Genomic DNA, 14,314 nt, shown 5'->3' with positions numbered 1-14,314 from the left:
AAAAAGTGCTCTGCACGACCGTGCCTGGACCGGGCTGTCTGGGCTAGCGAAGTTTTAAAAAAAAGAGTCGGAAACCATGGCACTGGGCATTGGTAGTGTATTTTGTAGTTTTTAACGAGGTCCCAGTTTTTAACTTAACGCTAAAGTACAATACATAATAACTGCATATTAATAGTCAGCAAAGCAAAATTTAGAAGCGCCGTGATCTTGTGCAGTCCAGTGCGGACGAGCTGCAGATTAATTGCGTATGAGTAGGTGAAACACGATATCGTTGTGCGCACTTTTCGTGGGATCAAACTTATGTCCATGACGTATTTTTGCCATTTGTTGCTTTCGTGACGCTAATTCGTGCAATACAGATTTCGTATTGCAAAGATGGTTAGCCTTGCTGACAAACATTTGGGCTTTCCTGTGACATTTGTCACCGATGACTTTGATGACGAGGAGGATCCTGTGATGTATCTTCTGAAAGAATGTGTCAAGTTTGTGAATCATCCACACGCTTGCGAAGGTACGTGTTGGGGTTTATTTTTTATCCAAATCTGTAGTTCATATTTTCTTCGTCTCCCCTTTCCAGACGTGACGACATTGCAAGAGAACTTCGAAAGTGCGAGGGCGATTTGTGACATGTCCTGGGAGATGTTAAACATAGGCGACTGGAAGGATGTCCCACCACGTTGGAGACGGATGTACAGCTACGGCAGTTTACTAAAAGCACTCTGTGAACTTGGGCAGGCGAAACCGACAGAGGTGTGTATGCGAGCCACAACGCTGGTTTCGTGTAATCCATGTGGCACTATGTCGCAAATGACCATGTTCATTCGTGCCATTATATCAAGTGATCGAATATTAGTCAGCATACGAATCCAAGTATTCATAGCATGTCCAGTAGGCGTTCATTCCCCCCCCCCCCCCCCCAGTTTTTTTTTTTTTTTTTTTTACACTCAATTGGCTAGGTTACGCCAATGTATACAGCCGCTCGCAGACCTAACTACCTTGTGCATCTTTTTGTTTCTTCAGGAGACAGGGCTGCAGTTTTCTGGTCATAGACTTGCACTTGTTCCGTGCTTATCTTTGTTTACTTAGCACATGGCAACAACCTAACAGAACGATTAGGAGTTCACATGTAAAACCTAATAGGCACACACTAGTGTGAATTCTTGTTTTGCTTGCTCGAATCTGTCAAGCTTTTTTTGCCGTCGAATATGTTTGTTTGTGCAATAACGGACTGAACGCGACGAAAAGAGTTGTCAAAAGGAAATTAACATCCATCAAAGTTGCATATAAATGCACCTTATACAATGAGGAATGCTACTTTCATTTGGCGCATTCAAAAATAACTTAACATGTACTTCTGCTTATTTAATGTATTCAAAGTGCAAATGTAGCATAGAACATTGAAGGCACTGTGTGCGATAGCCAGTACCATATAAGAGCGATTACAGTAACATTTATCAATTCAACATACTGGGCATGTAATGTGACTGTAGAACCATATAATAGTAAAAGTTTTGGTTCCAGAATAATATTTGCATTTGTTACAAAAATAACGAGTTGTACGTTATTATGAACCCACCTCGGTAACTCAGTGGCTATGGCGTTGTGCTGCCGAGCTAAAGATTGCAAGTTCGATCCTGACTGCAGCGTTCGCATTTTGATAGGCGCGGAATTCAAACATGCTCATATACTTATATTTAGGTGCAGAATAAAGAACCCCAGGTGGTCAAAATTAATCCGGAATCCCCACTACGATGTGCCTCATAATCAGATTGGGGTTTTAGCACATAAAACCCCTGAATTGAATTTTTTGGTACATTATTTATGAAATGTATGTCTATGGGTTCTTATTGCACAATTTTTTGTCGCTTCACTATGGGAGAGCTTGATGGACTTTTAATCAACTGACAGTTTGGCATCTTTCGCTGAAGCCAGAGGGCAGCTCACTAGAGTACAACTAAGAGCAGAACCTTGGGTGTGAGGTGGCCTCCAGTGTAACACAGGTGATAACACCAAATTACTTTATTGATCCCACTGATGCCGTCTATTTGTGTGACTGTTCGGGTGAGTCCATCCATTGAAACACAACTGGAAGCATCAAAGAATATGCATTCAGTATATTTCCAAAAGTGAAGTTTCAGCTGAAAAACATTGGTATAATGGCAGTATGGACTTATAATGGACGTATTCCTTAATTATACACGTGTGCACCCGCCGTCTCCTGTCACAGTACGATCACCGATATGCCTACTAAGTGTACTGGCAGTCCTTCAGAGCTTTTTCGGATGTGTCTGTGGTAATTTTGAGCCCTCAAGGTCAGTAAAAGACATACATTCAATTTTTTGTCATCCTCCCTTTTTCCGCATGACCGGTTTTTTGGACGTTTTTGCGGCCCCTAGGGAGTGCGAAAAATTGGAAGTTTACTGTACAACTATCCAAGAGGATGCTTCAAATAGTCCGTGGGGCAAACGCGTGGAAGAACGGAAGAACAACAAGAACAAAAAGGATCTACACATTAAGGAATGAATGGGAAAGGAAGCGTGCCACCACTTTGAAGGAGCTTGAGCTAAAAAAAAATCAAAGTGTTGGCTGACGCTTAGATGCAGGTTTCCCTCATCCAAACCAAAATAAAATCTTTAAATCAGTGAAGTGCAACACTGAGGCATTGTGTGGGGGCTAAGAGTATGTCAGGACAGTTGTGGTTGACTTAATTACCAGCTGTTGAGAGAAAATCTAATTTGTGACAAAGTTTGGGCCTCATACCAATGAGCTTGCTATCAGTTGATAGAAATAGTTCGTATTCGAAAATATTTCATTTGGTATGCATCTCCTTCTTATTCGTAGTTGAGAATGTTCAACTCGATTTGCAGTGGGTTTTACCATTCTTTTTGAAGGTATTTTATTCACTGTGCAGTTTACTAACCCCTTCCTTCTTTCTTTTTTGAATAAAATAAGCGCTTCTCCTTGCTATTCAAACTGGATGAAATCATTTTTATTTTTTAACATGCTTAATAGAGAGGGATAGCATTGGGCAACATGGTGTGAGCCCGTCTTGACATAAAACAAAGTTCTGTTTCACTCAGGGAATTTTGCAAAGGCACTCGGGGAAAACCTGGAAAACTCGGGGGAACTTGTAAATGTTGACTTGGTAGACACCCTGACACTGAATGGAAATAATAATAATAATATGCTGCCATCATGTGATTGTGATCTCATAATATTATGCTGCCATATGCCAAAGAACAATCTTCTGGGACTTGTCTAAAACTGTCTGTCTGAAAGTTTACTATCATGAAGAAACATAAGCAAAAGGTGCGATGTCTCTCTCCTAATAACCTTGTATCCTTCTGGGAGCACTAAACATTGTATAGTTGAGCCTGGATATAACAAGCAATTTGTTGCATGAAATTTGTTTGCTATATCAGAAGTTTGTTATAAATGGGGTTCCCTCCATACTACCAGTAAAAAACAGAATAAGGTGTACAAAAGACGCTTTATTCCCAAAATTAAGGTGCACTGCACTACAGTGCTGTAAATTGGTGATTGAAGTTTCAGTAATGTTAACCCAATAGTGGGTCCTAGGTCAAGTCCCTCGCATATACAAAATGCTTGAACGAAGCCACACAGCTGTGATTGCCTGTGCGACATCACAGTTGTGGCAGTGCATGTATGAGCCAAGAAGTAAATAAATAATAAATAAAAAAATAAAATAGAAAAGTTAGGCGTGGCACCGCACTGACTAAAGCCTGACCCTCATGGAGCGAACGTCCCTGACGAAGTTTGCAGTTAAAGAAAAGTAGCAACGCACGTCATTGCGTTTTCGCTTCACTGGCCTTCATGCAACGATTCAGCGGCGAACGCCGCCGAGCCGCTATCAGTGTGGCCAGCCGTAAGGCAGGAGGTTACTGTTTTTTAAATGTAACCCACAGTAAATTTTAGCGCTAATGTTGTGACAGTTAATAACGTCGTAACTTAGTGCTGGAAAATTACTCTGCAGTTATTTCTTCTACTTTTTATGTGTGGCTATTCTCGGCCCCCAGAAAGCATAGAAAACAGCTTAGCTCTGCCAACATGTGGCATGTGCTGTGGAGACGCAATGCAATCTTCTCCTCTACCTTGGCTCGTTGAGAGGCCGTCGCGCTATGGTTTATTACATGTTTTGTAACTGAACTGAGCAGGGTGCCAGGCCATCATAAGTGAATAGCTCTCTGATAGACTCCTTGTAAAACATTTTGTGTGTAGAGAAACTGTTTGTAGTATTTTAATCTTCGCTTTAAGTGGGATCATCATATGTGGGCTTGACTTGCCACACTTGTGTGAAAATCGTCTTCTCTGCAGGGTGTTGCATAGTTACTTTTGATTCATATTATAATGCCAACTGGACCATATAAAAAGCTCCACATTGCATTCTGCATAGAATGAGGAAAGTGTGCTTCCAGCTGTTCTGATCCAAAAATGTAGTGTAGTGGGCTTGTCTCTTGATCAAGCACAAATTATGTGCCACAATGCACACAAAGTACCTCGAGCAGCTAATCGTGCAGCAATTTTCCGTGTATTTGAGGGCTTCTTTCACACTTGAAAAAACACTTTTATGTAGCATGTATTGAGCTACAGAAAGTTGTATTAAGGGTTTTTCATGTTGCTCTGCAATTTTGTCATTGTACATTTCAACTAATTATAATATTTGAGAACTTGATTCATTAGGACTAATATAATTAGGCAGAATGGAAAAATCTGTGTATCTCCAAGTGACGGCAATCAGCATTACCTTGGTTCTGTCTAGCTACATGACATTTGCATATTTTTAATGTCTGGCTTGAGTTGCGTGGGACACCCTAAATTATGCATACATTGTGTTGCTTTGGAATGGTGACCATTTTTCACCGGATTGCCACTGCTATCGATCAGATGCAGTAGGTGCTCGATGCACCTACTGTATCTGAAAATTCTTTAAAGCTGTCATGGATTCTCTAGTCGTAGAGTCTTGTCTGATCACATTGCATGTGTGGTGCGAATGCTGTTGTCCATTCTCGAATGTAAGCGAGCACGAGCAATTGTTCTGGCATGTACTGTGATACATGTAGAAATGGCAAAGTCACATGACTCGAGTTCAGATTTTGAAAACCGACTTTGCTTGTTGCTGTCGTTGTGCTTTTAGGGTTACTTGTATTCTGGGCACAAGTTCATAAAATAACAAAGTTAGAATCATGACTCAGAGTTTTGGCACCGTCTAGTTCTTCATCAGCACTACAGCATGACAACATATAGTGAAACTGGAGTCAGGCCTGAGCTGAAGCTTCCTCTTAGCTTATTTGTATTACATGAAATGGCACCCAGGGTTTGAACATGAAAGAATTTTTTTTTCTTTGAAACAACTTCATCAAATATCCCAAAATAATGATATTCTGATTTCTCTTTTGGTTTAAAAGTTGTGTATTATAAGTAGTAGTAGGCTGTTAACATCCCTGTAATTGCTTTCAGGATGTCCTGAACACCTGTGACATGGGTCTTATTATGGGTGCTCCTGTAATGGGCAATATACTAACGAAGCTTGCCAGTCGAGTGCATAAGGAATTGCCAGAGCTGATTTCGCCTGCACTTCTTGAGAAGGTAGGTATTTTTATTGCCTTCTCGCAGCCAACCTATGCTGCTGCTCCTTTTGTGATGAGCACATTTGGTAGTACACTTTTCTTTTTTAAAAAAGTTATAGCATTGTATGTGTACTTGTTGCAAGAGACTGCTTAACACCCACCCCTCCTTTTTCTTTAACCATACACAAGGCATGCTTATTAGGACTTGACATGCTGGTTTGCACTGAAATATGCATGCAGGGCCCAGAGATGCATTTGTATCCGTTGGGATAGCTCAGCGGCTGTGGCGTTGCATTGCTGTGCACGAGGTCATGGGTTCGACCCTGGGCGAGGCAGCCACATTTCGATGGGGATGGGATGCAAAAAATGCTTGCGTACTGTAGTTAAAATTATACTGGTATCCCCTATCACAGTATGCCTCATAATCAGGTCATGGTTATGGCGCGTAAAACATCAGAATCATGTTGTTAAAAATGTGTTTTTCAAATGCTATTTCTTCTTTCATTTCTTGCTAACTTTTGCCCACATTCAGTGCCATCGAAATTTTCAGCATTTTCATGTTTGCTGTAACTAATGTTGATCAAAAAGAAAGAAAAAAAATATGTGGTACCCTATGACGGCTGTCCAATGCATTACCGCATTATCCCTCGCCCCCACCCCCTTCATGCAAACAAAAAATTTTCTCCTCCGTTCGATTCTTAAAAGTTGCATGCTAGTTCTCTACACTGTAGGAAATGAAGCGAAGTACCTTATCTAATGCTTAACTACCCATGTAATACATGTACCCTACAAACACTTTCGCCATCATCTTTGGTGACTGCATGAATTTAGAGCTGAAATACTTCAAGAAAAGAGCTGAACAAATGTTAACTAATGTGTACAGCAGCACCAAAAAAGGCACATAATAAAAAAAATAATCTGCTTAAAAAAGGCTAATTTGCAGTGCCTAATGCTGACCAAAAGCAGATAAGTATTTTTCAGTACATACACTTTAAGCAGAACTCTGTACACTGCGTGACATGTTTAGTGGGATGAGTGGAGATCTTGGGACATACAAATTTTTTGGCATTCCTTAATGGTACATGTCCCAACCTGGCTTTTTCCAGAGCGTGCTCACGGGCTGCTTCACAAATAAAAAGGAAGACTGCATAAAAGCTATAGAGAGAGCCTAAAATTGCACAAATTTGCAGCCTCACTTATTAAAGGGTCCCTCGAACGGTTCGGACAAATTTTGTAGACGTGTAGGGTACAGCTACAGTAAAACATTTGCGCCACAAGCATCTCATATTAAGAGAGTTATGGAAAATTACAAGTTACCCTTCTCCATAGCCATGTTTTTTCTCCTCAACTTGTTTGCCAAGTGATTGAGGCTAAGCTCCGCCTTCACTGGCTCTGGTTGGATGGATGGATAAAATTTTATTGCATCTATTTAAATGTGGTTGGGCCCCTAGACGTTCGGGAGCGCCCTGGCCAACATCTCTAGGTAAGCACGGTCCACCAGCCAGAGCTGGTCATCCGAGCAAGTGGTAAGCAAGTTCGGGTGAGGCACGGAAGTTGATTACTCCTCTGTGCCTCTACGATTTCCTGGACGGTATTATAGAGACCAGTCTGTAGAATGCGGGTAGTGCTAGTGTGCATCGGCAGCCTCAGTGCGGTCTTAACCGCCCGCCTGATTAGACGATTAGCCTGACCCATTTGTTTTTAAGTGCAGTGGTGATACGGGAGGTGGTAGGTGAGGCGACTGACCCCTAAAGCTTCACTCATTTGCATGGTGTCCTTTTCAGACAGACCGTGATTGCGCGACGCAATCCAGCGAACCAGTCCTGAGATTTGTTTTATTTGCTTATCGAGGAGGTTCAGTGTAAAACCCACATCTAGGTCAGATTGGATGGGCAGACCCAGCATCCTGATTCTATATACCTTAGGCACTTGTTGACCATGTATGAACAGGTCTATGCCTGGGTCGCACTTGTGGGGCTTAATAGTGAGCAATTCGGATTTTTCTGGCGAGTATAAGAGTCCCATTATGCTAATATGCCGTTCGATAATGTTGATAGCTGTTTGTAGGACATCTTGGGCCTCCTCAATAGAGCCTTGTGACACCCATTGTGTCATATCAGCATAAAAAGCGGGGTGCAATTTAGTGATATCAGCGAGCTCTCTGGCAAGTGGGGCCATGGCTACGTTAAATGATAGTGGTGATAGGACTGCTCCATGGGGTGTGCCCCTGTTTGGGAGGGCAAAAGCGGCCGATGTGAGTGGAGCTAATCTGATCTCAGTGGTGGGATTTTCCAAAAAAGCTCATACTGCCAGATCCTGTGGCCGCAACCTGTGGTGGCAAGGGTCCTGAGGATATGGTCGTGTCCTACGTTGTCAAAGGCTTTCTTTTTGTGTCTAATGCTAGGATGGCTCTGGTGGGGGCCGTCCATCGTTTGTGATTTAATAAGGTCTCTTTAATATGCAGGAGGACATCCTGCGCCGATAGGTTGGGGCGGAAGCCAAACAATGTTGGGGAAGAAATGCTTAGGTTCTAAGTGTGGTTGTAGTTGCCGGACAATCACGTGCTCAAAAAGTTTGCCTACACAACTCGTGAGCGAGATAGGTAGTAAATTCTGAAGCAGTAAGGATTTACTCTGTTTGGGAATAAGAGTAATCTGGGCGTGTTTCCAATCGCCAGGCAGGTATAGTATAGTAAGGTCTGTAATTAAAGTAAGTGCATGGTGCATCATAGTGTTATGTATAAGGTTGCCCTTCGGCGCATTATTTATATAACCCCATGCTGATGGCGGGCGTTAAAGTCGGCCACTATGATTCGATGTGTATAGCGTGTTTGAGCAAGAATTTCCGGTAACCTTGTGCCCTTATCTTTAGGGGGACTGTGTATGTTGACAACCAACAGTCCTTTTCCCGATGTGGGGTTGGATGGGATCATCTGCAGAGCTGTTAACTCGGTTCTTCCTTCTGAAGGACCCCGGTAGGGGTTTGGTCTATGAAGGGGAGGGTTTTAATAATAAGAATAGTGGTACACGATGTTACAGATGCCACGTGATATCTCTGCATGGATAGAGACACGGACCCTGTTTTCTGCAGGGCCAGTATATCTGGCGGCTTCGGGAAGGGTTGAATGTATGCGGCCGATTGGGCAAGTTTCTTTTTGATGCTTCTACAATTCCATTGCTATATGGTTAGGTCAGATGAAGTTTAGTTTCCGGGTGGAGGAGGTAAGCCTGCTCTACTCGAATTCTGTCGCTTATTGGAATTGGCCCTGTTGAGTCGTTACGAGGGTCGAAACCCCCAACTGTGGGCTGGTCGCCTCCGTGGGCTGAGGAGTGAGGGGCGGCGACAGGTTTGGGCTGTTTATGCTTACGGGTCGGTAATGATCGAGCATACAAATTGAAGCGGGGATTAATTGCAGATTCTATTTTGCCGATGCATTGATTAAATGCGGTCTCCACTCTTTGTAGAGCCTGTTCTTGTTCCTTAATCATTTGTGTTTTAACAACCTCAAGGCTGTCGCTTACAAATTTTAGAAGTAGTTGCGTAAGGCCTTGTGTGAATTCTGGGGTTTGGAAATATTGTGCACAGGTATGTTGCAAGTGGGCTGGTGCATGGGGTGGCGCTGGGTGGGGAGGTATTGGGGAGGCCTGCTCAACGGGCGACTCACCAGTGTTAGCCAGGGGGTCTTGCCATTGCTGCAGCTGTAGGTCTGGAGCCAGGCACCCTCCAGTTGCCAAACCAGATGAAATCTTGAGACCCTCACTTGCCGCCGAGCCAGGTGCATGGGTGGGTTCTCGTTGCGGGAGTGCCGGCCATGTGGCATTGCTTCTCGTGCCGCACTGCACAGGAGGGAGTAGCGGGTGGTTTGTGAGTGGTGCCACAAGTGTTCATATGGCAGGAGGTACTCAGGGTTGAACATGTGCTTGTTTGGTTTTCTTTTCGTGGTATATTTTCGGTTCCTTGGGTCGGGCGGTGCTGTGAGGTCCTTGGCTGCAGGCATTCTTAGGAACGTCGTCAGGTTGCTGGTTTGTCGTTGATACGTCGGTACCCTGCCTCGGTGGAGTCGTATTGGGTCCCTTTGGGTGCTGGCACCGCTCTTTCACCGTTCGGGCCCCGGGTCCCCTCTGATGAGCCGGGCAACTCAAATCGATGGTGGGATGGTCATCGGATCCGCAGGTAAGACAGCGTGGAAGGTAACCTTCGTGGTGTCCATCTTGGTTAAGCAAGCCACAGATCCCACACCACCGTTGTGGGTATAAGCAGATGTCGTGTCGATATCCGGTTCAGAGGCAGCAGTGGCACACTTGGGTGACTGGGCGGAAAGGTCTGCATCGAAATTCTGCGCCTTGAAAATATACGTAGCTGGGAACTCGCTTGCCCTCAAAGGTGTAGAGGCATGGTCCATTCGTTCCGAAGGGTCGGGCTTGGATTATGTTGATATCATGGGGGTAGGTGACCGTATCGTTCATAAGGGCTTCCTCGGTAGGTATAGGTAGGGCGCCTGTGATTATCCCCTTGCAGGAGTTGTCCGGGGAAGCCACATACGCAGAGACTTGATACGATTTGCTGCCGAGCAGGAGCGTCTGAATGTGGCACCGCTGTTTCGCCAGGTCAGGGTCCGGGGTGCTGACCAGGGCGATGTTCTGTTCCTTGCGTACTCGTATGCGCGCCACCGGAGACAGCGGGGCTCGTAGTGCGGTTTGTATCGCGTCTCGCAGTGGTAAGACCGCTTCTTCTTGTAGTGATATACCTCCTCTTATTCGGAAAACCACTTTGGGGTCCCCTGTAGGGAGGCGTGGCAGGCGCGGCCAGCCAGGTCCGTGTCGACGTTCGCGTGAGTCGAATGGGGCGTGTGGTGTCTTGGAGGACTCCTCGGCAACAACCCTCCCTCGGCGAGTGTCGACCACCCGGTGCCATGGAGTGTGAGGCACGAGTGGCTGAGGCTGTGTATCATTGAATATGTCGGCGGCTCTGCTCAGGCCGCGGCGGTAGTCGCAGGACTTGATGTCACGCTCAGGCTCCAAGTCTTCTGCATCCATGCAGTCCAGTTGGCCTGCCAGGTTGGAATCGCTGGCGGGCATCCCTGCGGCTCGGGGATGTCCGCCATTGCTCAGGGATCGCCGTGACCCGGATGGCTCGGGGATCCCCGCGATCAAGAGAGCTGCGTTACGGGGTGCGTCGGATGCAGCATCAGCATCCGCATTTGCTGTGCCTCTGTCGTGGTGGCGCGTTTAGGCTTAATGCGGTGACCGCTGCTTGGGGATTTCAAACGGCTGTCTCGGGCTAAGAAAAGAGTCCAGCCCGGAAATATTGGTGTCAAGTAAAAGCTGGTACAGCATGCGTTGCAAGCACTCTGATGCAGTGCCGGACGTGTCAGGTATTCCAGTAACCACAGGCTAGCTGGGCATCTTGATGGATGGGTGGAGGCGTAAACTAAGGCTCCTCCATACTACTATTGCTGTGATGAAGGAGCTTTGGCGTAGACGTACGTGAGCGGACTGATCGGTCTGCACGGTCCAGCCACCTGGTGGCGCAGAGCTTAACCAGCCAAGCAAAGAGCTAATATTGCTGTAACCAAGTGTAAAACATTTTAAACATTTATCAAAACAACATGTTTATGATTACGCTCCTGCTGAAAATTCATACCACTGGCAAAGTAGAATATACTTGGTTACTGCTATATTAGTTCTGTGTTTGGTTGAGCACTGTGCCACCAGGTCGCTGTACTCCGCAGGCCATTCGCGTTGGTGCCTCCGCTCATCCCGTAAAACGCCCAAGCCCAGTACACTTGCGCTTGTGCTTAGCCGAATACTGGACACGCGAAACACTATCGTGGTACAGTCGATCCCGGATATATCGAACCCGGATATATCGAATTATTGCCTATATCGAACAGTTAAAAAATCCCCTTGGGAATCCCATGCAAAAGTATAGCGCTATTGTTCGCGTATATAGAACTCCCGTGCACTGGCATATCGATGTATCGAACTCCGTGCTGAGCTGCGCCCCGGCAAGTGCACTTCTCCCACCATACCCCACCCCTGCAAGTGCGCTTCTCCCATCGCATCCCAGCCCCGCAAGTGCACTTCTCCTCATGAAGCTCTCGCGATGTTGGCGCGATCTCACGCGCGCCGCCCCGCACTCTGAGAAAGGGGCGTGTGGATAAAAGGCACGTGACGAGGAGCACTTCGAGTGCAATTGGGTGTGAAAGGGAAGCGGGAGGGAGCAACCACGCTGACCGCAGGTGCCCGTTTCCTGTGTCTTGGTTGGCTGACACCTCTGGCGCAGCGAGACGAACGAGGTCAGTGCAGCTTGGGCTTGTGATAGTGCGGAGACATGGAGCGGTGCGTCTTTCGATTCGCTTTGTTCCTTTTATTCACGAGGCCAACGTGAAGGCTTGAGACTTGTGTGGTGCAGTGTGTTTTCTTTTCGCTTTTGGCACGTGTTCCGGAGCCATGGCCGCGAAAAAATGCAAGAATTTGGATTTTTCAACAAAGGCGGACATCATTCGACGGGTGGAGGCTGGCGAGAAAAAGTCGTTGGTCGCCGCGGCGTTCGGAATTCCTTTGTGGTAGCTGCAGACGACGGATGTTTTGACAGTGAAGACGATGATGCTGGATGCCTGGACAGCGAATTTCGCAAGCTCTCGGCATTCCCAGGCAGACTCGAGCAGCGGCGAAGGTTGCGACGAAGAGGACGAACTACCATGCACTGCAGCTGAACTTGCATCAGCTTTCAGCGTCATTCGCCTCTGTTGTGGCACAATGGAAGGAGCTGGCTTTTCTCATTTCGACACTGTCAACAAGCTTGAGGACAGCTTAATGAACTTGATGGTGCAGAAGAAAAAGCAAGCAAAGGTCACAGATTTTTTTCTTCCAAAATAAAGTGCTCTGGTCATCGCGCTGTGTTTTTGTTTTTTTACGCGCCTTGGAGGCACAGATTGGTAAGTTCCCGTTAGTTACGACATCGGGAAACTGCCTTGAGATTTGTGGAGTTGTTAGAGAAGCTTTTGACATGCATATTTTATATTTCGAATTATTGATATATCGAACTATTTGGCGATCTCCTTTGAGTTCAATATACCGGGATCGACTGTATATATTAATCCTTCGGCATGAAGTGACGGCCGCAAACGTGTAGATGCTGGTGCTGATACCGACAACCAGCACTGCAGGCACTCCGCTCACATGTTTGCCTTGCAGAGGGACATGATGTCGCAGCTTCGCATGTCACCGATTGCTACATTTGCAGCCCACAACGCAAGGGCAAACCATGGTGCTCGCGAAAAGATAGATCGAGAACAACACAGACCGTGCAGCTCGCACAACATGGAGCACATTGTAACACAAGCACACGACACTTGCTGTGTGCCGGAAGTGCTTGAGTGTAGTGATAAATTGTCCTTGTGCATTCTCTTTCTGTTACTTTCTTTTCACAGAAATTAATGAATTAACATTGCAACTATTATGAACAACATTTGTTCACCATAAAATTGAAAAAATTATCGATGACACGCCCTGGGCAGCCAATTGGATAGCTCGCCCTACTGGTGTCATATGGCCACCTTGTGTCACTTGGTCAGTGGCAGCTAAAAAGTGAAGAGAGCAGTGTGCTGCGATCAGTAGCGATGTACATTTTAGAGCGCAGCTCTTATGTGCCCGTTCCTGGGTTGAGCGTCGGCGTCGATGTAACTGCGCAAACGTGCACATGCCACTGCTTGCGCATTTGTCGTCGTCTTCTACCACAGCTGGCTTGTTGGCTCCCCTCGGCGTAACTGCGTGAATGCGCTCGTGCCGCTGCTCGCGCGTTCATCTTTTTCTTCCACAGCTGGCTCCAATATTGCTCGTCATGCTATCGTTGCCATACTGCCCCTCCCTCTGCGAAGGCACTGACAGCACTTGCCCACTGCCAGTCGGTGCAGTGATTTCCGTCTCAAATTCCTTTTCCTTGCCTCAATATATTGTGAAATGAAAACACGTGTAAAGCTGCGCTCAAATCTTGCATTAGGGAGTATTGTAATCGTCGGAAATGTTTTAAAACCTTATAATAAATTGCACGCTTTACGCGGAGTGCTTAAATGCATCACTTAGTGACCAGAAAGGCTGACCTTAATGACTCAGTATGTTAGTACAAAATTGTCTAAATCGTTTCAGGGTTCCTTTAATAGCTGAGTGCTGTGAAACAGTCAGTGGTGAAATAGCTACACCAATTCTAAATTGTGCGAAGAGCAGCCTTTGCGCCATCTTGCTCCGAAACAACATCTTAGCGAAAAAAAATTATGCCAAGCCTGCGTCGAAGAAGCATAAGAATGAAAGCCTCATTATCTTTATGCTGTCTGTCTAGTAAAACTGATACCACAACCTAAAGCTCGCTATCATCATCATCATCCTGGAGGTCAATGAAGCGGCCGTAGCCATGACTATGGCCAATGCCATCAGCCCTTCATTTGCTGTTTTTTTTTTTCTGTTTGTTGCATTCTCTTAAGCGGAGGTTTCAATGTACAGCCGTTGTGTTTGGGTATTTAGTGCAGCAGTTATTTTCTTCGTACTGTTGTGGCACAGAGCTTGCTCAAGGAGGCTGTCGGATAAAAAGAAGAAACCCTCCCCCCTCCCCCTCGGATATGGACCTGTCGTACATTGCTTAGCAGAGTTGAGGGTGCCACTTTAAAATTGTCTTGTAATTTGTGCCCTGAACCGCTGGCACATAAATCACACTTAATAATGACCTCT

At 45.8% G+C, this 14,314-nt stretch overlaps 1 protein-coding gene across 11 annotated transcripts in view; it reads left to right on the top strand.

Moving 5' to 3' along the window:
- The first annotated feature begins 44 nt into the window (after positions 1–44).
- The window catches only part of LOC126547008 (lysine-specific demethylase 8-like), a 74,936-nt gene continuing 60,666 nt past the window's right edge, over positions 45–14,314 (top strand). For 2 of the 11 annotated variants that reach the window (XR_008609048.1, XR_008609049.1), the window contains exons 1-3: positions 45–511; positions 578–750; positions 5,479–5,607. Coding sequence is in view for 5 of the 11 variants with exons in the window: in XM_055062910.2 (XP_054918885.1) it covers positions 376–511; positions 578–750; positions 5,479–5,607 (438 nt within the window). In the remaining 6 variants the exon portion in view is untranslated. The remainder of the gene's footprint in view (positions 512–577; positions 751–5,478; positions 5,608–14,314) is intronic. The other 9 variants (XR_008609045.2, XR_008609044.2, XM_055062907.2 and 6 more) reach the window with 7 other exon arrangements.

The sequence above is a fragment of the Dermacentor andersoni genome, chromosome 1 (genome assembly GCF_023375885.2).
Source record: "Dermacentor andersoni chromosome 1, qqDerAnde1_hic_scaffold, whole genome shotgun sequence".
Taxonomy (NCBI): Eukaryota; Metazoa; Arthropoda; class Arachnida; order Ixodida; family Ixodidae; genus Dermacentor; species Dermacentor andersoni.
The sequence above is the reverse complement of the archived record's forward strand: the minus strand, read 5'-3'. Positions and strand labels throughout refer to the sequence as shown.